General features: G+C 36.0%; 1 protein-coding gene across 1 annotated transcript in view; it reads right to left on the reverse strand.

Moving 5' to 3' along the window:
• Positions 1–2,456: 2,456 nt before the first annotated feature.
• The window catches only part of LOC125111271 (ephrin type-A receptor 6), a 656,452-nt gene continuing 636,379 nt past the window's right edge, over positions 2,457–22,529 (reverse strand). Inside the window, exon 15 of the mRNA XM_047753191.1 lies at positions 2,457–2,600. Coding sequence (XP_047609147.1) covers positions 2,457–2,600 — 144 coding nt within the window. The remainder of the gene's footprint in view (positions 2,601–22,529) is intronic.

The raw sequence follows: 22,529 nt of genomic DNA on the forward strand, positions 1-22,529 counted from the left end.
CATATTTTCTTCTCAAAGCATTAACCACCAGATGTTTGTCTCAGGTTTCAGGAATGAACAAATTGTACTTTAGATTTGAAATCACAATCATTGGAACATTACATGTTGCTTTACCATATGTTTATGGGAAAAAAGGAGTTACTAAAGATGCTAATCAAAATGACTGAATGTAACTCCAAAGTTTTCTCATTTACTAATACCTTCCTTATACAGCAAGCTTAATCACTTAGGGAACAAAGGAGGAACAGGAAGTAAGAGAACTGGATATCACTACCGAAGAGGTTGTTAGCAACAGAGCTTGATTGCTAATAAGCAGGTAGGAAGGTTGCAGCAGAAAAAGTGCTAAAGTGGAACCAGGAGCCCTGTGTACCTGTAACTCTATACCCCTTGGGGAATTGTGCTATAATTGTATTTAACTCACATCTGAGTTTTAGAACCTAATCCTCTAATCTTCAGCAGAGGGAACAATCAATTGAAATATAGTAAGGTTATAGAGGCTTATACTAAAACCAAATGGAAAAATTCCATCAAGAAACAAGAATACAATAAAAATCTCTCTCATTTCTCATTCACTGGATTTGATGTTATCTTAAAGGAAAATGATTTGAACAGACACCAATTTTCCTGCAGACATTCCTTTCCTTATTTCCTCAATCTACCTCTGTAGCACCCAAACTCCAGTGAGTATGAAAATTATAGAACAGAAAACATATATACTATGTTTGAAGATGAGTTTAAGGACTGTCTAATGGCAATTTTGACTAAACAATGTTTTTCATTATGAGCTGCAAATTCTAAGTGAGAAGCAGCTCTACTATGATCCACTGCATGACCCTGGGCAAGTCTTAACTCTGAGTCCTATATTTCAGATGTGCAAAATGAGGGCATTTGAATAAATTATTATAAAATGGAAAACTATAATGAGTTTTAATATTGGCCTATGGTTTCTCAGCTCCAATTAAATTGTAAGGAGATAGGCCATATGAGTTGGTACCTAGACTGTATGAACAGATAGCCTGCTGACAGATAGCAAAAGAGATAAGTACACTCTTTTTATACATTCCCAGTCAATAATTAATGGTCACACACACACACACACACACACACGACTTCACATCAGTGTCAGGGGATTCAAAGATGTAAGATTAATATTCTCTTGCTATAAACAAAAGACTCTTTTTGGCATAGTATTAAAAAAAATGTAAGTCACTGGTTAATAGCATCCACTTTTCATAGGATAACAAGTACTTTAGAAGTCTACGGTAACCAGCATTGTTTTAGGCCACAAACATGTGAGATACACCATTTTTATACTTTTATATAAAACAAAGACTTCTTAACAGTTGTTTCTTGTTCCTGTGTGGGTGTTTAGTGTCTTGGATTTTATGAATGCAGAACTCACCAACTGTTTGACCTTGAGCTGAAACAGGCCTGCAGTTAGGTTTTTTTCATGGTAAGGTTTTTGAAGTGAATCTAAATGCCTTTAGACAGGTCATGGGCTCTCCAGAGCACCACCACTCCACTCTACTCTTTCACCAAGACTCTTGTCAGACACACTTGACCTACTTCCATTATCCTCCTGGCTCCTGTAGGCAATGCCATCCCCCACACCCCTGCTCTAACTTTAACCCAATCTTCCCATTCTGATTATGAAACCATTATCTACTTCTGAAATTTAGTTATACCGTATTTTTCATAAGGAATAGGGACAGGCGACAAATAACTTCAAATCAACATGAATAGCTAACTCAGCTTTGTTTTCCACTCTCTAAAAACAATCTTAACTATGGAAAGAATTTCTCATTCTTCTCTCCTCACATCATCTACCTAGAACTACACTACATTGTATTCACTGCCTAAATGTATGGGGCTTCCTTGGTGGCTCAGTGGTTAAGGATTCGTGTTGTCATTGATGTGTTGTGAGTTTGAGTTTGATGATCCCTGGCTGGGGAACTTCCATATGCCATGGCACAGTCAAAAAAAAGTATAAAGAGCTCAGTGAATGTTACTTTTTTTGGTTCCCTTAATGAGACAGTGTTTATTGTGCTATTCAAAACCTCACAAATTACAATCCTTTTTGCCTGTTTCCTCCTAAATTGCTCCTGAAAATAATTCATTGCTGTCTATTTCTCGGTTCTCTCTTTCGATGAGAATATGGTTGCTACCTCATTAAGTGAATAACACTATTCTGGGGGCTATCTGTTAAATTAAATTTTGTATTATATCCTATAAGGCAGATAAAGTAGGACACAATGTTACTATCATGTGTGAGAATTAAACATATACATTATTATGAGGATTATTATTGTATCTGAGTATAGATAAGTTAAACCCAACCGACAGTAAAGGCAATTAAAAAAAAACTATCACTCATTATGAGTTTACAAATACATGGTATGGTAGGGTTAAAAATAAAAATACTTCTTCCACTCTTCCCTAGACAGTAGCCCTCTTCCTTATATCACCTCTTTCTCGTTCTCCTTTTTTGCTTTTTTCACTTTAATCCCACTCTTCAGAAGACCAGCTACTTCTACTTCTTCCCCAGTATATTTTAATGTCCTTTTCTTCAGCTTCTCAGCTATAGACTGTATGGCGAAGACCTATGGAAGTTAGTACAGATGTAATAGTTTTTAAAAATGTACCACTTAAATCATAAAGGAGAATAAAGGATTAATTTTGGGGGCCATTAATATTGAGACATTTAATACATTAAATGCTAACATATAAAATGTTAATATAATTCTTCATGCATATAACACATGAGTGTTTATAAAGTATTTTTATCTGAATGGCCTCAAATTGATGTATACTACTAGAGAGAATACTTTCTTTTCTTATCAAGTTGTCCAGTGAAAATAATACTAATAAAATACAATGACTAATATTACACCGTCCATTTCTATCCATAATTGGATGCTATTTATCTGGGGAAAAAAACTTAGATAGTGTGTTTAGGAAAAGGGATTGCATAAAGTAAAATACACATATTTATATTAGTATTATTTGCAAACCCTGTTTAAAAACAAATACTCAAAAAGAATGGAGAAAGTGTATAGGACTCCGGGGCATACATGATGGTGATTATTCTCATAAACCCAGGGGTGCCTACTTTGGAGAGAAAGTGTATGATGCAGAGTGAGGAAGCAACTGTGAAGCAAAATCTCTGGCTTCTAATCCCTCCTTTCCCCCCTAATTTGTTGTGTGATCATGGGGGAGTTACAGAGTCTCTGTAAAATGAGGGGCTGGACTGTGTGATCTCTCAGCTTACATGAAATTTAGTACCATGTGATTCATCAACACACATAATACCCCAGTGAGTTAAAACAGAATGGACCACATCCACATCTGCCTGAAGAAACAGAGCAGAAAGGGTTAGTGCGGAGCTCAGTCACTTCCTGTGTGATTGTTGTTCCCAGAGGCACTTTATACATTAAATCAGACCCTTCCTGACAGATCCATAGTGCTCTGACTGAACATATCTGAGAAGCAGGTCTTCTCTTGCAGCAGTCGCATGTAGTACTGTAATATATCAGTTCAGAGTGGAATTGTGACCTCAAATTACCCATTGTCAGAAAGGCTAGCTCTGAGTGTAACCCCAGGAGGAGAGACAAGATGACATAAAGACATCTTTAGTGGCAGTTTGTTTGGGACCAGCTACTCAGATTGATGAACACTCAACAGGGGAGAGGGCACATTCTTCTGAAAGACTGAGAGAGCATTGCTCTATGGTAAGGACAAGGCTGAGGGGCTCACATCCAAAGGTGGGTAAGAACCTGAGAGAAGTCTGAAAGTGCCTGGAACTAACTGGAAAGACCAAAACAACGCTTACTGCAAATACATCTATTTTAAAGGCAGATTTCAGCTAAGAGAATTATTAAAATGCTAGTATTCTCAGTAAGTTTTAAAGTTGGGATAAAATGATTAAAATATAGAGAATATTTTTCTTATAATCTCAGGTTCTTAGTAGAGAAAATTTATACAAACCTTTGTTCATTTCATTATTCCAACACAGAATGCTGTCTTGTCCATTTTTCCTCAGGAGTATTTTTCCCAGGACCACAGTGATTGCTCCTCTTCTGCCTGCCTATAACACCCATTGTCTGCCTCACTCATTTGACACTTAGCAATATATATCTTCCATGTATTACTATTTGGCTTTAAAAAATGTGGATGTACTGTCTTTTCAGAAAGGTTATAAAAATCTTGGAGGTTCCTTTACTCTTCCTTATAATCCACTTTACAGTATTTAGCATGGTGCTATGATTATAATAGGAATTTAATGATTATTTGCTGAGAGTATAACTGGATGGGATGAATTAGGCAAATTATGTAAAATGAAAAGCACAGTCTCAGAACCATATTGTATAAGTGGAATTTAAATTTCACTTCTTAGTCATCACTATGAATTTGGTTAATGTTAAGGAAAAGAAGAAAGAGAAATTTCCTACTCTAAATTTTCACGTTTATAAAGGGCATCATCCAGAGAGGTGCTGAAGGTCACTGGTGGCATTCATTCATCCAACCATACATTCATTCATTCTCTTAATATTTTTTTGATCAAATATCTTTTTAAAAACACATCTCACATGCCAGGGCTTATGTCACAAAGACATCCTCCTTGTCCTCAGGGAGATTATGTCATAATAGGAAAGACATCGATAAACAAGTAATGGCAGCACAGAAGGTAAGGGCTCTAATAGAAATCTGTACAAGATTCATTTGGCAACAAAAAGGGAGGGTCAGCTGTTTGGGATGGCTCTAAGGAGAAACAGAAAGGCATCATAACAGAGGTAATGTTTTAGACAGAATTAAAATAAAAGTAGGAACTTAAAGAGTAAGACAAAGAGGCTAGGATCTCCTTTCAGAGAGAGCAATACATTCAAAGGCATGGAAGGGTGGAATAACATTATATGTCCAGAGAATTTCAAGTTGCCTAAAATTGCTGTCCATTACAGTCCAAGGAAGAAACCCATGAGCATGAAGGTGGAAACATCAATAGTCATGAACCTGAAGGCTTGGTTAGAAATTTAGAATCATAAGTAATAGAGTTTCATAATGTCACTGTAACTTGAAATGTGTTCCTAGAAAACAGAGTTTTACAATTTGGCATGCATCTGTCGCAATTTCTGCATGCAAAATTCTACACTATTTGGTTGATTTGTTTGCTTTCACCCTAATTTTGTTGTGGCTTAAAGATCTGCATTATGGGATAAAAAGTGCTATAAATAATTTAAAATAATTTTTAAGTATAAGGGGTGACAGAGATCCTAAATCTCTTTTTTGACCTTTTGCATTAAATGTCTAATAAAAAAATAAGATTTAAATTCTGACAGAATCACCTGCAATAAGTGTGTGCAATCATGCATCATACCAAGCAGGCTGAAAGGTCTAATTTTACTTGCATAACATATTCACTATTTTATGGCAGATTTTCCCAGTGAGTAAATTTTGGAAAAGCAATGCTTTTGGAAAACCCTTATAGCTTGTTTTGCCCAGGCTTAAGCATATCATTTGGGTTCTGAAGCCTTGTTCCTTGTGGACAGCAGATGGCTCTGGAGGACATCTCTGGAACACTGAATGGCATAATGTGACAGAATCTGGATGTACCTGGCTACAGGTAGAATGAAACAAGGAACTATCTCTACCACCTTCAAATGGTATCACAAGCTAATGGCAAAGTCTTAAATGAAAGAAGGCCTCTCTAGTTGTGGGAGAGATCTTTTAAGAAATCAACTTGAATTTTTATGAGCCCTTTCCATTTTTACCTTGAATGTCTCCTGGTTCTTTCTTGTTTCACCCTGTATACTCCTCTCAATCCATTGTTTTTTTCTTTTGTTCTCTAATGTTCTGTTTTCTTTTACTTTTCCTGCCAACAAATATTTTTTTGTGTGTGTACAGAATACAATTTCTCTGAGGCAGGGGTTTGGTTTGACATTTTTTACTATTTTCTCAGAGGTTATAAGTAAGTTTGAACATAATAGACTATTAAATATTAGTTAAAGGAATTGGAGATGTAGCATAAGATCATGACAGTGCTTATCATCTAATGGGTGATAATGACACATGAGAAAGGATGCTATGAAATGTGACATGTGCCATGATAGGGGAGAGTCAGAGAAGGCTTTCAAGGGAAATTGATGTCTAGGCTTGGACCTTATGAAAGGCTAGAGTTAGATAAATGAAAGAAATGTGGGAGAGGAGGAGACCAGGAATGTGGGGAGGAGAGACTGGTCCAGACAGAGAGAAGAGCAGGTATACAAGAGCATGTATAACAGGTTTAGAGATCTTGAGAGAATATGAGTGCAACTGGAGAGCAGAGTGTGAGATGAGGGAGTGGGGAGAGAGAGAGGCTAGAGAAGTAAGCAAAGCAGTGACCAGGAAGGACTTCACAGATCACAAAGTGCTCCCTAAGGCATTTAAAGAATATAGATATTTTCTTGCGGCAAAGGACTTCAAGCAATGGGGTGATAAAAACAAAAGTTTAGTTTAGTTTTCTTAGATCGCTTTGGTTGTACTGTAGATTGTTGAAATGGGAATAGGGAAAAGATAGAGGAAAGAGCAGAAATGGGAAAATCTTGCCAGCTCTAGGAAGTTAGTAGCATTACTCAGTAAACCTATAACAGTCACATATGACACCAAATTTTTATACATTAAAGACATCTGTTTCAATTCTCCTGATTAGATATTTGCCAAACAGAGAACAATGGGGTGACATTTACTCTGCATAACATATCTAAATGGAGAGTCCATATTAACTATGTATAAACAAAGTTGAGGGAGGAATACAAAAAATTAGTTTTAGAAAATTATCAAGGACCATCCTGAAGCATCATTTACACACACTTGAAATTTATGTATTAGATAAAATCTTCTAAGGAACAGGTAATTAGATTAGAAAAATTTCTTACAATATTTAAAATTAATAATGCCATGTTTAAAAACATCCTACTTTTCCCCTTTTCTTTATTTAATCCATAATGATTTTTGTATCTTTAGTCCATATTAAATTCACAGTTTAAGTAGTTTGCCTAAAGGGAAGATAAGTGTCTAACTTTTTGTTTTATTTTCTCACATTATATATATGTACTAGTGGAAGAAAGAAAAATTCACCCAGAAAGGTTGTTATTCAGCGTTGTCGCTTAGGAAATTCTATAGGATCAATTTTTAGTTGTTTTTCTCCCTCTGATGACAAATTTGCTCAGAGGAAAGGACTTCACATTGGCTCAATGTTATACTCCAGAGAAATAAACCCAAGGTCAAGTTTCTGAAGCAATTTGAGGCATCAGAAACAGCAGTTATGGTTACCATGATCTTTATCCATTATTTAACCACAAAAGAATATGATTTTTTGACATGTGGTTTTCATCTATAACCTTGGTTTTATTTTTGTGTTTTATTTTGTTTTTTAGTTCACTGGTAATTTTAAAGCTGGTGATGATTCGAAAACTTTGCATGATATGCAAGTTGTTAAGTATTCAGTTCTGCTTGTCATATTATTGCTCCAAGTAAACATCTTTCATAGCATTAAACTTGTTCTCATATCTTTCTGGTAAGCAAAACTGAACTTAAAGCAGAGCCCTGAGAATTCAGGAAGAAAAAAACATCCACTTGTAGAAAAATACCTGAAAGGTTAAACCCACTATACCTTTTAAAAAATAATATATTAATTTGCAGGAAAGCTCCTTTCATTTGAGGATGGCTATGCCCATATTTTTCATTTGAAACATGAGCCTGGTCATCTCCAATTAATCTTGGGTAGGCTTTTTCTAGCAGTTTACAACCAGAACCATTTGGCCCAGTTTTACATTATTGACAGACTCTTCCCAAATGGCTTCTTTCTGGAATCCAGAGGAAGTTACATGTCAGCATCATAGTGCATTAGTGTGGTTGTCAGCAATGCTTTGCCAGGGCTGACTGCTTTCTGCCTGACTTCAGCCAGTGCTGTCAGGCTTTCTCTTTCATGAGCCCTAAAATGATCCCATCCTCCTTCTCTTAAGCATTTCTTTAAAAGAAAAGATTAACTTTTATAATTCAAGGAAAAAGAGACATCTTACATTTAGTACAGCACGTGCTCACATTGATGAGAATTAAATGGGGATGATAGCTTAACTGTAATAAACTTGCATTTCTTTACCTAGGACTTTTTGGTTTGGACAGAAAGTCTTAGAGGTTTCAGGAGTTCACTATGTTAAATAATGGCACTTTTGATCTAATTGGTTAAAACAAACAAACAAACAAAACCTAGAAAACCAAAAAACCAAGCCCCCTCCCAAACTACAGCAAAACTAAATGTGATTCAATCTACCCATGGGAGTTGAGGCCAAAATGACTTGCATGCCACCTCCTAAAAGTATAACCAATTGAATGACAATAAGAGAAATAGTTACTAGGCTATTGTACTTGCTCTGAGACAGAAAAAAATGCTAAAAAACTCATCATTTTTAGGAATTATAAGAACTAAATTACATTTAAAATAAATGGAAAATTCTACTTCTAAAAGTTGATCTCTTTGCTTAGATTTATAAGTCAGGGTTCTTAGGGTTTAAATTTTTGCTGAAATATGCTGCAACTCTTCTTGGAAGCATCATGTTTCTATGAAAATTCAAAACTCCACACTTTTATCCCTTTTCTAAATACTTCTCTATTTTGAACAGATGCTTAGTTTCCAAAAGTATTATGGAATTTAAATATCGCATTCATCTTTTCTTAAATAAAACTTTCTCATTCTGATGATGGAAAATTTCAGTAAGTATTAAAAAAAAAACCCCTCATTAGTGTTTCCCCTGTACCAAATCACTTTAGCAGTAAAGGAGAAAAAGTTCTTCCTCTATTCTAATACATTGATCTTCACAAAGGTTGAAAGATAATAAAATATCTGATAAAAATGCATAGCTTTGACCCTCAAAATCTGTGTAAGTGAAAGGGGAGTGAATATTTCTGAATGCTAAAATCTGTAGTACAATCATATTTTCTTGGCAGGCTGATTTAAGGAGCTCTATATGACAGTCAAGTAATACTATCCTTGACAGTACAACTGGGTGAAAAAGATTCAGATCTGTTTTTATATTTAATTGGGGTGTAAGGGTCAGACTGTCAGAGCAGGGTACTTGTGCCAGCTGTCAGGAAGAGCTACTTTTGAGAACAGTGAACTAGAAATGCAGATAACTCACATTATTTTCAACTTAGCACTCAATTTATATATTTGGGGAAATGGCTAACTATCTATATAGATGATTTCTACCACCTATCATTTAGGGAATTGATTGCATTACACTTGATGGGGATGGAAAAGAAGGAAGAAGGGATTCCAGGAGAATGTGAATGTCAAGTAAGTATAAATTATACTATACAACAGTCAAGAAGGTAGGTACCATTATTGGGCAAATTCAAATAGTATCATTACATTTTGGTATTTAAAATGAAATTATATTTTATTTATATATGCATATAGTCCATGATTATGAGAAATATGTTAACTATCAAAATATACAATAAATTATAGAATTTCTGTATTTGTTGCTAGTCTGAAAATACATATTAAATATTATATAATAAATGCTCAGCAATTTTTTGCTAAAAGAATACTGTTAGCTGCCAGTGTACTCTAATCAGGATATTTAGTACTTAAATGACTTGTCTGGCCTTTTAATCTGACTCTGTCCTCACACTCTCTGATCTCCACAAGAAGGAACACTCAGCCATCACTGGCACACTAAGCTCTTTCTTAAGCTCTAGCATCACTACTTCCCCTATTTAGGGAACCCTAAAGCTGTAAGACTCAAAACTGCATCAGCCTTGTGGGTGGCTTCCTTGTCCATTAGCTCCTGGTTGGTTCTTTGAGATAAATCCTTGTCCGGTTCTCATACTTGGGAAATTATCCTCAACAACCTAGTATATAGGTCTCATCAGAGTAATTCTTGACCCTAAAATCTATAAACTATGTCTAGCACAGGCCACTTGCCTTCTTGGACTACCATTCATGACCTGCTGCCAGATTCTCTGGATACTATGCTCTGCCCACCAACAGGGAAACTGTTTTCTTCATTTTTTGACATTACCCACATGCCTCCTGGCCTTTGGCCTATAATGTGGCCTGTGTGAGGTTTACTAACATTCTCTTCCTTCCTAACACCCTTTCAATGCTTCTCTCTGCTCTGTCAGGAATGGCCTGCCCTGGTCTTCCACTGATGGAATACTGGCTTTGAAAACCCACATCTCTTCGGAATAGTACTTCTGAAAATCCATTGGTTGTGGTTAGGTTATAATACGGAGGGCTAAATATTTTGTGACATTGAAGGAAATTATATATAATATAGATATATGTATGCATACTTGTATATGTATATTGTGTGTATTTCTTTTTCCTTTATGCTTGACAGATGTTGTCACATCTTAAAGGAAATAGCTGTTTCTTAGTGGACTTGACTTTTGATATTCTGTTCTGCTGAGTTGAAGAAGTAGATTTCCTAAAAGTTACATAAATATTAGAGAATGTGTCAACTTCTGTCAACCTCTTCTGCCTCTTGGACTGTGCTGTTGCCCCTGAGGGCTGACCATGCACTTGCCTTGGGAATGCCAAGTCCATCTCTACTCCTTCAGGTCCACCAGCTATCGGCTCAGAATTTGTGACTTCCCCATACTGAACTTGAATGATGCACCACAGTGAAGATTGTGAAACCTAGCATCTCAGGTAGTCATTGAAGTTACCAGTTCTCTCAGCTCAGAAGTGTGGGAGAATGAACTAACTCACAACATGGTGAACATTGGCCAATGTAACCAGAAGTTAAGAAGGAGCTGCAAAGAGAAATTTCTCCTCCTCCCTTATTCCCATGAATGATTTCAACCACAGTTTCTCTGTACAACCCATCTGGAGAAGTTCTGCACGGTTAGTGGACATGTTTTTCAATCGCTAAGAACTTTTATGATCCATGAAGAAGTGGCAAGTGCAGCGGTCCGTTGTGGCACTGATCCACATTCTTTGTTTCACCTCTGTTCTCCCTCCATCTAGATGTCCTGGTTTTGTAACCTCCCAAATAAAGCCTCATCATTTAAAATTCTTTCCTGAGGCTCTATTTTCTAGGCAACCTGGGCTAAGACAGTTGCCACAAAATCAATATTTCTGCCATCCTTTGAAAATTCAGGGTATTTGTTCTAATCAAATGCAAGTTCAGACAAAATATATTTAGTTAAATGCTTAACTGAACATGTGTTACAGAAAACTGTGGTATAAGGGAAATGAGGGCAAAAGGGATTAATTTTCGTGGTTTCTAGACATTCTTTTGTCCTTCTGTGAGGCACATTACATTCTTCCAGACCTGTGTTCTTGCTGAATTAAACTGCATCTTCTGTGCTGGACTTGGGAACTGCATCTCATGATCCTTTCCACGTGTCCTGTACTTCTATCCTTAGCATCCAGGCTAGTAACATGTAGGGGTTAAGAGCTCAGGGCCTCAGGTCGCATTGCTTCGATCTGAATACTGCCTCTGCTATCACGTGCTCTTTGGCAAATTTCCTTACCTCTTCATATCTCAATTTTCTTAGCTGTAATGAGAAGATAATGACAGTAGCTTATGGGGTTATTTTGTGGATTAAAGTAGAGAATGCATCTAAAATGTTTGTGACAGTGCTTAGCTCATGTGAGGGTAATTATCAGTATTATCTCCTTTCATATTTCATCTCTGTGCTAAACACTGTGCAGGATACACTCGTAAGAAGAGTGTCTGCCACTTTAAAAGGGGTAACAATGCCCTAAACCTGTTACATATTTTTTTTCTCTATCAAGATGGATGGCTTCATGACATGTTGCTATTCTAAGTATCCAGTGAGGGGTAATAAACTAGGTCTCCAGTGGAATACGCTGACATACACGCTCCCCAAATCTATTTGTCTGTATACACCTGGGATTCCCTTCAAGCATGACGAAGAGATCTCCACATGTGTCAGAACTCCCTGAATTTGATTCTGTTCTCCCAACCACCAGGGTATTTTCCTTGCTGGCTGTGTAACACTAGGTCATTGAAACTTTTGGAGACTCACTCTGCTCATCTATAAACGGAAGATAATAATTCCTCATAGATTTATTTACTTATCATGAAGCATTTATTTCCAAGCATGGGCTAGGACCTGCGGACACAAGGATAAACAAGGCCCAGATCCTGTACTCAAGGCCCAGTTACTGCTAATAAAAAAAACAGTTGCCATCATTTTCAGACAAAGAAAATGGAGATCAGAAAAGGCAGGAAAACTGTCCAGGGCAACATGGTTAGCAAAAGTGCCAGATCTAAGACTTGGATGAAGGCCTTTGCCTTCAAACCAGGGCTGTTTCCATTATATAATTCTGCTCTCCTTTCATCAACATTCAATAAAGTATTATGAATATAATATTCTACACATATAGAGAGCTTTACACATAAACTTCATTGCGCTGTTATCTTGAAATTTACTGTTTCATTTTTTAAAGTATTAGAATGTTCTTTTTCAACCGTTAGAGGCAAAAGACAAGTGGAGGTCAACTTCCACACAAGGAAGACCAAACCAGTTTTACGAAAGAAACCTTAATGGCAAGAATAAGATTGTGAAGAAGCTTGCTTGTCACTAATTTTTTTTTTCTTAAGACAAGGAATATTTCTCTATCAATAAATAAATGAATAAAAGAAACATACTCTGGCTATTTTTTAATGCTTTGCTTTAAATGTTTTTAATTTAAATTAAATAAATATAATTTAATAACAAATCATTTAACACACCAATAAAACTAAGGACAGGTGTGATGCACAAAGGAGGTGAGAATACTCATTCAACCTATTTTGGGAGTGTTCTTGGGAAGTTGTAAATGGAAGCATCTGGAGAGGAAGGCTGGCAGCTCTCTTACATGTGGGAGAGGATGACACAATGATTGCTGGGATGCAGAGTGCCCCACATCCTATCAGTTCAGTCGAGTATATTAGAGCTATGGAAATTGATAACACACTTCTGAGCCAAATTGCATTCTGACAGGTTGATACCAACTTCATCATGATCTAACCAGTGGATCCCTGGAAGCACTCTACAACAGGCTGCCCTATTGAAATTGCACACATAAATCAGCTGAAGTAAAAACTCCTTTCATGACCCTGAAACATTTCTTGAGGTCTGGAACACATTCATCTTTTAAGGTTTTTACTACTGATGAAGAGACATACCTACTCATTCCTAGAAGCCATATACTCTGTATCCTTGTCTTTCAGGTTACAGAAAATGGTCTTTATTGCTGTAAAAGGATATTGAAGCAGGACTCTTTCTGCCTCAATTTTAGCCAAGGCCCAAAAAGGACAAGAAGAAAAAAATAATACATAGTAAGTATCCTACATTACAAACTTCTACATTATAACAAGGTTTTAAAAGGGAGATTTAAAAGCAAAGGTACAAAACCACTAGTTTTGTCACCTGTTGTTCAGTACCCAGATCACTGAAGAGGCTGGATGGAAACAAATATTTTTGGAGAATGTAGTTGAGTGCACCCCTCATGTCAAATCTAGTGAGGGACCTTGATAGGAACACTGGAAGAAGTTTTATTTGCCATTGGAGTTAGGGGGAATACAAGGCACTTACTTTGAATCCATGACTGGAAGAGCTTAAAGGTGAGATACTGGTGTGTTGGTACCTGTTCTCAGGAGAGAACAGCAATGTGTAGTTCTAAAACTCAATTTAGTTTTAGTGTGAATATAAAACCTACAATTTAGTGTCGTAATTAGGAGCCGGCATTGCAGAGCTCTGACCATCATGGCTTGAATCTTGGCTCTCTCTCATCTCAGGTCTTATAACTTTGGCTAAATTAATCTCTCTATGTTTCAGTTTTTTCATCTGCAAAAATGAAGATAATCATTTCACTCTTCTTGGGAAAGCTGAATAAGTTAATACATGTAACTAATGCCTGGACCACAGTATGCACTCTTGAAATTGTTAAAAGCTGTGTTTTCATCAAGAGCAGGGCAAAGGAGTGTATCTTTGAATCAGATATGGGCCTTGCAGGATGGGCCAGCTTGTTTGTTTGTTTTTTTTTTTTTTCAAAGGCATTTTGTCCAAAAGTGTAAGACAGCAATAGAGAGGTGAACAGCTGGAAAATAGAGACTAACAAAATGATGATAAGCTCTAAAATATGAAGACTCTGTTAGGAAATCTTCAGAAAAGAGATGTATAGTGATTGGGAGGGGGTCTCCAAAGAATCTCTAAAAGTAGAGAGTCAGTTTCAGTTACCAGCAAGCATAGATCATCAATGTCAGATCAAGAGGGTATCAAGAGGTGAGAGTTATCCTTCTGTTTACCTGGTCTCCTTTTCATAACACTTCTGACCATGTTTATCTAATATAGAAAGCTGTGAGAAAGACGTTCTAGTTTCCCAAATTGTGACAGAAGAGGCAGTGACAAGAAAAATAAAGATTTTTTCTATTTGTGATCCATGGCTCTTTTAATCTAGTAGTTTCATGTCAGACATTATCTTGTGGGTTTAAAAATAATAAAATAGAAAGTTATAAGAAAATCATTAATTCAATTTAGCAAGTACATTTTGAGTGCCTAATGTGTGCAAAATTCTGTGCAAAAGAAGATGCTGTAATAAAAGTGATCAGCTTATATCTTAGATTAATTAGTTGTCAACAACAGTTTTATGATATGTCTGATTGGTTCAGTGACTTGGGGCCTAATGTGTATATCATCACAAGTGTCACCTGTAGACCGTAGATATATGGGATAACCAGTAGTCTTATAACAGACAGCTTGGTGTAAGAAGTTCTCAGGTTTTTTAAAGGTAATTAAGTAGAGCTAAATCCTTGTCAAATGTTTGAATAAAGGACAAAGGATGACTTTTGGTTTGTATTTAACTATCCACTCTATCTACAGCAATAATATTTAAATTGACAATGCTTTTATAACCTCACCTTATGGACTCATTTTTCTTTAACTTGTTTTCAGTTTCAAAGGACATTTTAATATACCACTATACATGGGTTCTGGCACTAGAATATCACCAACCCTATTAATCAACTGAATCTGCTTGTGGTTTTCCATGATGGTGTCATTTTTTGAGTAATAAGAAATAAGATAATCTCTCACTGATGATGTATCTCACTAAATCATTCTCTGAGTGCTGATAACATAATGACAATAACATATTAGCATAATTCATCACCACATGTACCTTTGCTCTGGGGATGTTTTACTGTAATGTATAATACACTGGCTGTCACTCTGATGATGTATTATGGCAAGGCTTCCTCAAGAAAAAAAATGCAGTTGGATAGAACACTATTCATATCCGATGGTACTTCCCAGGGATAAACAGTTGAAAAAGGTTTGACTTTGTTTGCTACAGAATTCACATGATGGTCAAGGGCATTAAAAATAGTAAAAGATTGTTTGAAGAAAATAGGTATCTATTTCTTTGTTATAAAATAGTTTCTAAAAGTTCAATTTTTGGTTTCAAGCAGGTTAAGGTAGGTTTTTATCCCTAGTAAATATTTGATATCCATTGCACATTGCAATGGAAGTTTCTGCAGCCTGCAGTACTACTCAAGGAAATGACACTTTTAAACCAGATGTGGAACTTGCTTGGGGCAGAAGTGACTTCCAAGAACAGATTGAAGTGAATGCAATATATTATAACACCTTTCCTGCAACTCTGCCCCTTGAGCTACCCCTTAGACTATCAGATAAGAAAGGTACTCATAAATATCAGTTTTAACTGTGGCCTAGCGAGAATAAGACTCATTCTAGGTCACACAATTGTGAGAAGTAGAGTAGGACTAGAAAACAGTTTTTTTGATAACTATTTCAGTGCTTGATATAAAATCATCAAAGTTAATCGTGGGTCATTTGCAACTAAAGTACTAAAACAGGGTAAAAGGACAGGGATAAAATGCTTATTAAGATGTTCTTAATTGTGTTACCCTTGATGAAGACCTTCAGGCAAATGAGTATCTGCTTGGCTGAGCACAATTGTAACCCTCCGCTAGAAGGAAACAATAATGACAATGATATTAATAATAATGACGATGATGATAATAACTAATACTTATTGAGTGCTTACTGGGCATTGTGATAAACATTATTTTGCCCTTTCAGTTTGCCTAAACATTCATTCTAAGACATGGATTCCAGAAGCAATAGTCTTAAACAAGCACACACAATCTTATCAACATCATTTCTTCTTCCATACAAAATTTTTGTTCAACTCTTAAACAGAGTTCACATGTTCTTGAAGCAATTGCTTTGGCTGATAATTACATCCATGAAATCATCTTGACTACATTTTCTAAACAGTAAAAACAATTGTCCACTCAAAGAAGACTAGGCGTGATTTTGTTTTATTTGTTCTAGGTTTCTGATGAGAAGACATTTTTATTTAAACATATATTGGTGCTGCTAATCCAGACATCTGAATGTCTCTGCCAACAATTTATATGTCCCTCCTTTTTGGTTGATGCTTTTCAGTCTTTTCCCTGGATGCCTATTTTAAATGATAAGGCACTCACACTGGCAAGTCCTTTGTCTCTCCTTAAGTTCTGTGTAGGGCAGAACACTTCATAAGTGCTCAATCTTCTTTACAAATGCCTATCTCACTGAACTATTTTCCTCTTTATTACCTTCTTTATTATTATCAGGTCATCATGAAGCCTTGACAAGGGCCACTTACCAACCACACATATCATTCTCTGAGTCACCATCATACTGCAGTGGAAACATTCTGGCTGACCCAAAGAAACATTAATAATATTACAGCTTTTAATATCTTAGTTGATGCTCATAATGTTCTTCTTATTTCCAAAGGTTAGGTAACCATTGGTAATGGCAGAGTGCACACAGAATAAATGATTTATTGGGTAGTGCTATTTAATGTGTGACTTTGTGAAAAGACGGCCCACATGTATTTTTTAATTTGAAAAACAACAGGGCAGAAAATTGAGGTCACTGATAACTGAGCCACAGTCATCTGAGTATGAATGGAAAAATATAATGTAAAGTTTTTCAGCAACTTTCCACTGCTATGAAAGATGTCACTGTAAATCAAAAGCAAACAAGTCACACACAGAGATGTTTTGGTGCTTTATATAAGGTATTGTAAATCACATAAATTATTCAGAAAATGGCAGTGAGGTCCAGTAGAATGCCTGAGTTAGTTGAGGTTTCAGCACTGAAGGGTCAATCGGTTTAGGACAAGAATGGCCTTTTTGAGATTTATGGCATTTCTGGCAACTCTACCATAAAAAGGCCTGAGTTAGAAAAAATAACAACAAAATCTTATTTCTGAAATGCCCTCCAACCATCTTTAAAAATTTTGATCAAATACTATTTGTAAAAAGTTTAGTACATATGCCAGAAGTACTTCTTAATAATCTATCACTGAAAAATACTAACATAGGGAAGAAGAGAGTTAATTATATTCAGCCAGAAAACTTTTGCATAACTATTAAGAACAAGAAGAGGAAAAGCAGATGAATATAATAATAAACTTGGCAATAGAACACAATCTAAATAAAAGAGAAAGTCCCATGTAATGAAGGTGCTGACAGCGGATTCCAAGTTTTATAGCATAAATTCTTTAACTCTGATAATGGAGAGGTAAGTCTATTAAAGTCTTAGGACTATTATGAAAGACCCTTCATAATACCTTTGCCACAAAAATAAACTCAGATACAAGGAAAGACCCTGGCTATTGAGCAAAACATGAAACCAGCAATCATTTTCCCAGTTCTGTGTATTATTTCTATGACTACTCTTCTCTGGTTTTAGGAAAATAATCATGTTTCTTCACAAAACCTGTTCACATAGTTAAAAGTTCAAAGTAAGAATAACAAAAGTGGTTAGAAGTGGGTTTTCTCCTTTTTAAAAACTCTTGATGTCATGTAGTTTGTGCTTTCCCAAACCTAATCATGTCCAAATCAATGTTAATTTACAACTACTGCTTCAGTGGATGTTTTAGTGCAAGGAGATAAATAACCCCCACACGAATTGGGTGTTAGGGTTATTAGAGTATGAAATTCAAGTATCTACTTCTCCTTAAGCAAGAATTTTATTATAATATCTAAAGCTTGGAGATGTTTTAACATACATGTATGTTATACCACTCTTGCCTCAATGACACCACTCTCGCCTCAGTGACAACCACTCTTGCCTCAATGACACCCATGTCGTTCATTCATGAGATTAATTTACTAGGCTTTCTATGTAAAATACAGACAAAAAGCAAACACACATAAAAGAAAATAGACTAAAAAGAGCTTCCTATTTTGACTTAACTATCAGGCTGAGTTGCAAGTGACCCATAATAGCCAAAACAATCTTGAAAAGAAGAATAAAGTTAGTGGACTCACACAACTGAATTAAAAACTTAATACAAAGCTAAAATAATCAAGACAGTGTGGTACTGTCACAGGAACAGACATACAGGTCAACGGAATAGGGTTCAGGGTCCAGAAATAAATGGTCATAAATAAATATTTATGGTCAATTTATTTCAGACAAAGGGGTCAAGATAATTCAATGGGAGGAAATGGTCTTTCAACAAATATTGTGAATGAACTTAGATTAGACACCTACCTTACACCACAAACAAAAATTAAGTCAAAATGGACTGCAGATCTAAATATAGGAATCAAAACTATAACAATCTTAGAGGAAAATACAGTAAATCTTTGCAACATTGGGTTAGGCAATGATTTTGTAAACATGACACCCAAAGAACAAGCAACAAAAGAAAAAAATAGATAAATTTGACTTAACAGTAATTAAAAGTTTTGTGTTTCAAATGACCATCAAGCAATTGATCAGACAACCAACAGAATGTAAGATAATATTTACAAAATCTGTATCTGGTAGGGACTTACAACCAGAATATATAAGGAATTAGGAGTTCCTGTCGTGGCGCAGTGGTTAACGAATGCGACTAGGAAACATGAGGTAGCAGGTTCGGTCCCTGCCCTTGCTCAGTGGGTTAATGATCTGGCGTTGCCATGAGCTGTGGTGTAGGTTGCAGACACGGCTCGGATCCTGCGTTGCTGTGGCTCTCGCGTAGGCCGGTGGCTCCAGCTCCGACTCGACCCCTAGCCTGGGAACGTCCATATGCCGTGGGAGTGTCCCAAGAAATAGCAAAAAAAAAAGACAAAAAAAAAAATATATATATATATAAGGAATTATTATAACAATAAAAAACGACTAAATTTTAAAAATAAGCAAAGAATTAGATGTTTCAAAGAAGATATATTGATAGCTAATAAGCACATGAAAAGATGCCCAACATTAGTGATTAGGGAAATGTAACTCAAAGTCATAGTGGGATATCACTTCACACCTGCTAGAATAGCAATAATCAAAAAGAGAGACAATAACAATTTTGGCAAGGATGTATTAAAATTAGAACCCTCATTCATTGATGGTGGATTGTAAAATGGTGTGTCCACTTTGGAAAATAATGTGGCAGTTCCTCAAGAAGTTAAACATAAGTTGCAATGTTTATGTCTACCATGAGCCAGCAATTTCACTTCTAGGTATAAATCCAAGAGAATTAAAAACATATGTATACACAAAAACTTGTACACAAAAGCTTATAGCAGTATTATCCATAATAGCCAAAGAGTGGAAACAACTTAAATGAATAGATGAATAGACAAACAAAACATAGTATATCCATACAATGGTGTATTACTTGGAAATAGAAAGGAATGCAGTACTGATTCCTGCTCAATAGAGATGCACTTAAAAACATTATGCTTTATAAAGTCGCAAAAGACCACATGTCATATGATCCCATTTGTGTGAAATGTTCAGAACTGGCAAATACATAAAGATAGGAAGTAGATTTATGGCTGCCTAGGACTATGGGGGAGTGAGAACAGGATGGGGTTGACTGCTATTGAGGAGGGGGGGTGTCTTTTGGGAATGGTGAAAATGTGCTCAAATTAGACTACGGTGATAATTGTACAATTCTGAAAATAAATGAAAAATCATTGAATTGTGCACTTTAAATGGCCTTTGTGGAATATAAATTGTGTCCCAATAAAGTTATGGAAAACAATGCAAAAATAGGAAGGCTGGCTCACTCAGTTCTTGGAACTGGGCTCTGAATATCCAGCTACTCAGTCATAACCCAGAGCAGGTTACTGGGAGGGTCCAAGGAGGCTTCACATTGGTGTGGAGTCATAGCTATACAGACCCTGTTCACCTTCACAAACGCCATATCTCAAAGCCAGCAAGGCAAAACAAAAACAAAACAAACTAGCTCCTAGAAGAAAAGTAATTTTTGCATATCACTCAAAACCAAAAACATGTTTTTTAGCGTATCATTGATTTTAGTGGAATTAAATATACATCTTACTATGACACTAGAAGGACAAATCTTTGGCTATATCATATTTCCCAGGACCTGTTAACTGTTGGACATCACAGATGTGTGAATAAACACAAAACATTTGGCCAATCTCAAATACAAACATAAAAGTTTATATTTCATCCTGTGAAATTTCACATGACTTCATTAGTCCCCATTATCTGCAGATGGTACTGTTTGGCAAAATGCATTTACTTAACATGATATCTGTTGTTATAAGTTTAATGTATATAAAACAAAACCAAACATTTTAAAATCTTTTGATTATTTCAAGTTATGAAATGTTATAGAAATTATAAGGCATGTAAAGTTTCAGGGAAGGAGAACTTTGAGGGAATATAGGTAAAGCTATATTGAGCATTTAAAACATTGGTAAAATCTATATTTTTGGTTTATTCAATGAATAATGGCAAATTTAAACATACAAAAATATTTTAAAATTTTCATTTAGGAAAGAAGGTATGGCTCTATTCTGGATAAAAGGAACATAACTGTCTTAATGAAATAATTATTTCAGAGTTCCTATCGTGGCTCAGTGGTTAATAAATCCAACTAGGAACCATGAGGTTGCAGGTTCCATCCCTGGCCTCGCTCAGTGGGTTAAGGATCTGGCATTGCTGTGAGCTGTGGTGTAGGTCGCAGACATGGCTCGGATCCTGTATTGCTGTGGCTCTAGCATAGACAGGAGGCTACAGCTCTGACTATACCCTTAGCCTGGGAACCTCCAAATGCTGCGGGAGCGGCCCTAGAAAAGGCAACAAGACAAAAAAAAAAAAAAAGAAAGAAACAATTATTTCTTTCTTATACTTAGAAGATAGCCAAAGCTCAAGTTAGTTTTTCTTTTCATTTTAATGGCCACTCCTGCAGCATATGGATGTTCCCTGGCTAGATGTCACATCGGAGCTATAGCTGCCAGCCTATACATCACAGCCATGGCAACACTGGATCTGAGCCATATCTGTGACCTACACGATAGCTTGTGGGCAACGCTGTATCCTTAAGCCACTGAGTGAGTCCAGGGATTGAACCGGCATCCTCACAGAGAAAATGTTAGGTCCTTAACTCACTGAACCACAATGGGAACTCCAAATTAATATTTTAAAAGGTTGTAATATTATTTAGAAAAGAAGTGGGTAGAAGTACATTTTTAAGTGGTAATTTCATTTGAGAAAGAACCATAATTATTAGATGGTTTTACATCAATTCTAATGCATTATGGTAGAAACATATATCATTCTTTCACCTAAATTGAAGGCACAAATAGAAGTAGAAAACTAAATATCAAATAATGGAAGAGATATACTCCAAGAAATCAAGGTGGTTTTTCCTGAGGTACATTGAAATACATGCTTAGTAATTTCCACTTGCAATTACCATATTCCAAATGAGGATGGCAGAGATATAATTGAGACTTATGGCAAATTGTGTTATTTGGCCACAAGTCTTCCATTCCTCTTTGCACTGGCCATTGTTCACTTCTTTGGGAGTTAAGAATACTTCTCTGCCTCACTTGGTACGAGATTTGCTTAGCCACTGTAATGTGAAGTAAAATATGTCATATCAAACCAGGGCTTTAATGTACTTGGATTGGTTGGCTGTCACTTTGGCATTCCTAACCTTACACCACAAGCAGACATGCCATAGGTGGCCACTGCTCCTTCAGCCTGGTTCCCAGAATGAGAAATGAGAAACAAACCTGAACTTAACTGACATTTTAAGCAGTGCTGCTATAGCTAACCTATAGACTCATGACTAACAAATAAAGGCTAGTTGAAAGTGAGTGACACTTTTTTTTGGGGGGGGGTTGCTTGTTATGTGGCATTACTACAGAAATAGCTCTTTTTTATTTGTTTTGTTTTCCCAAACTTTATGTAATACCAAAAAGGTTAATGATTTCAACAAAATTATACAGCATATACTGCAAAAGAAAATGGAAAAGTGTACCTAGTGCCCAGAAAGGAAAATACAGTACAAAATAACTTAATTTGGGAATCTTCTTCAGTCTTGGTCATAGATAGGGATTATACTTATTACACGTCATTACATGACAATCTCTGATGACTAAAAATGAAATAAATTCTTGCTTTCAATTTGAACCTCTTGAAAAATGTTAGCATTTTGAATATATTATAGCCACCATGTCCAATGATATTTTAAAGAATATACCACC

This window comes from Phacochoerus africanus, chromosome 1 (assembly GCF_016906955.1).
Source record: "Phacochoerus africanus isolate WHEZ1 chromosome 1, ROS_Pafr_v1, whole genome shotgun sequence".
Lineage (NCBI taxonomy): Eukaryota > Metazoa > Chordata > Mammalia > Artiodactyla > Suidae > Phacochoerus > Phacochoerus africanus.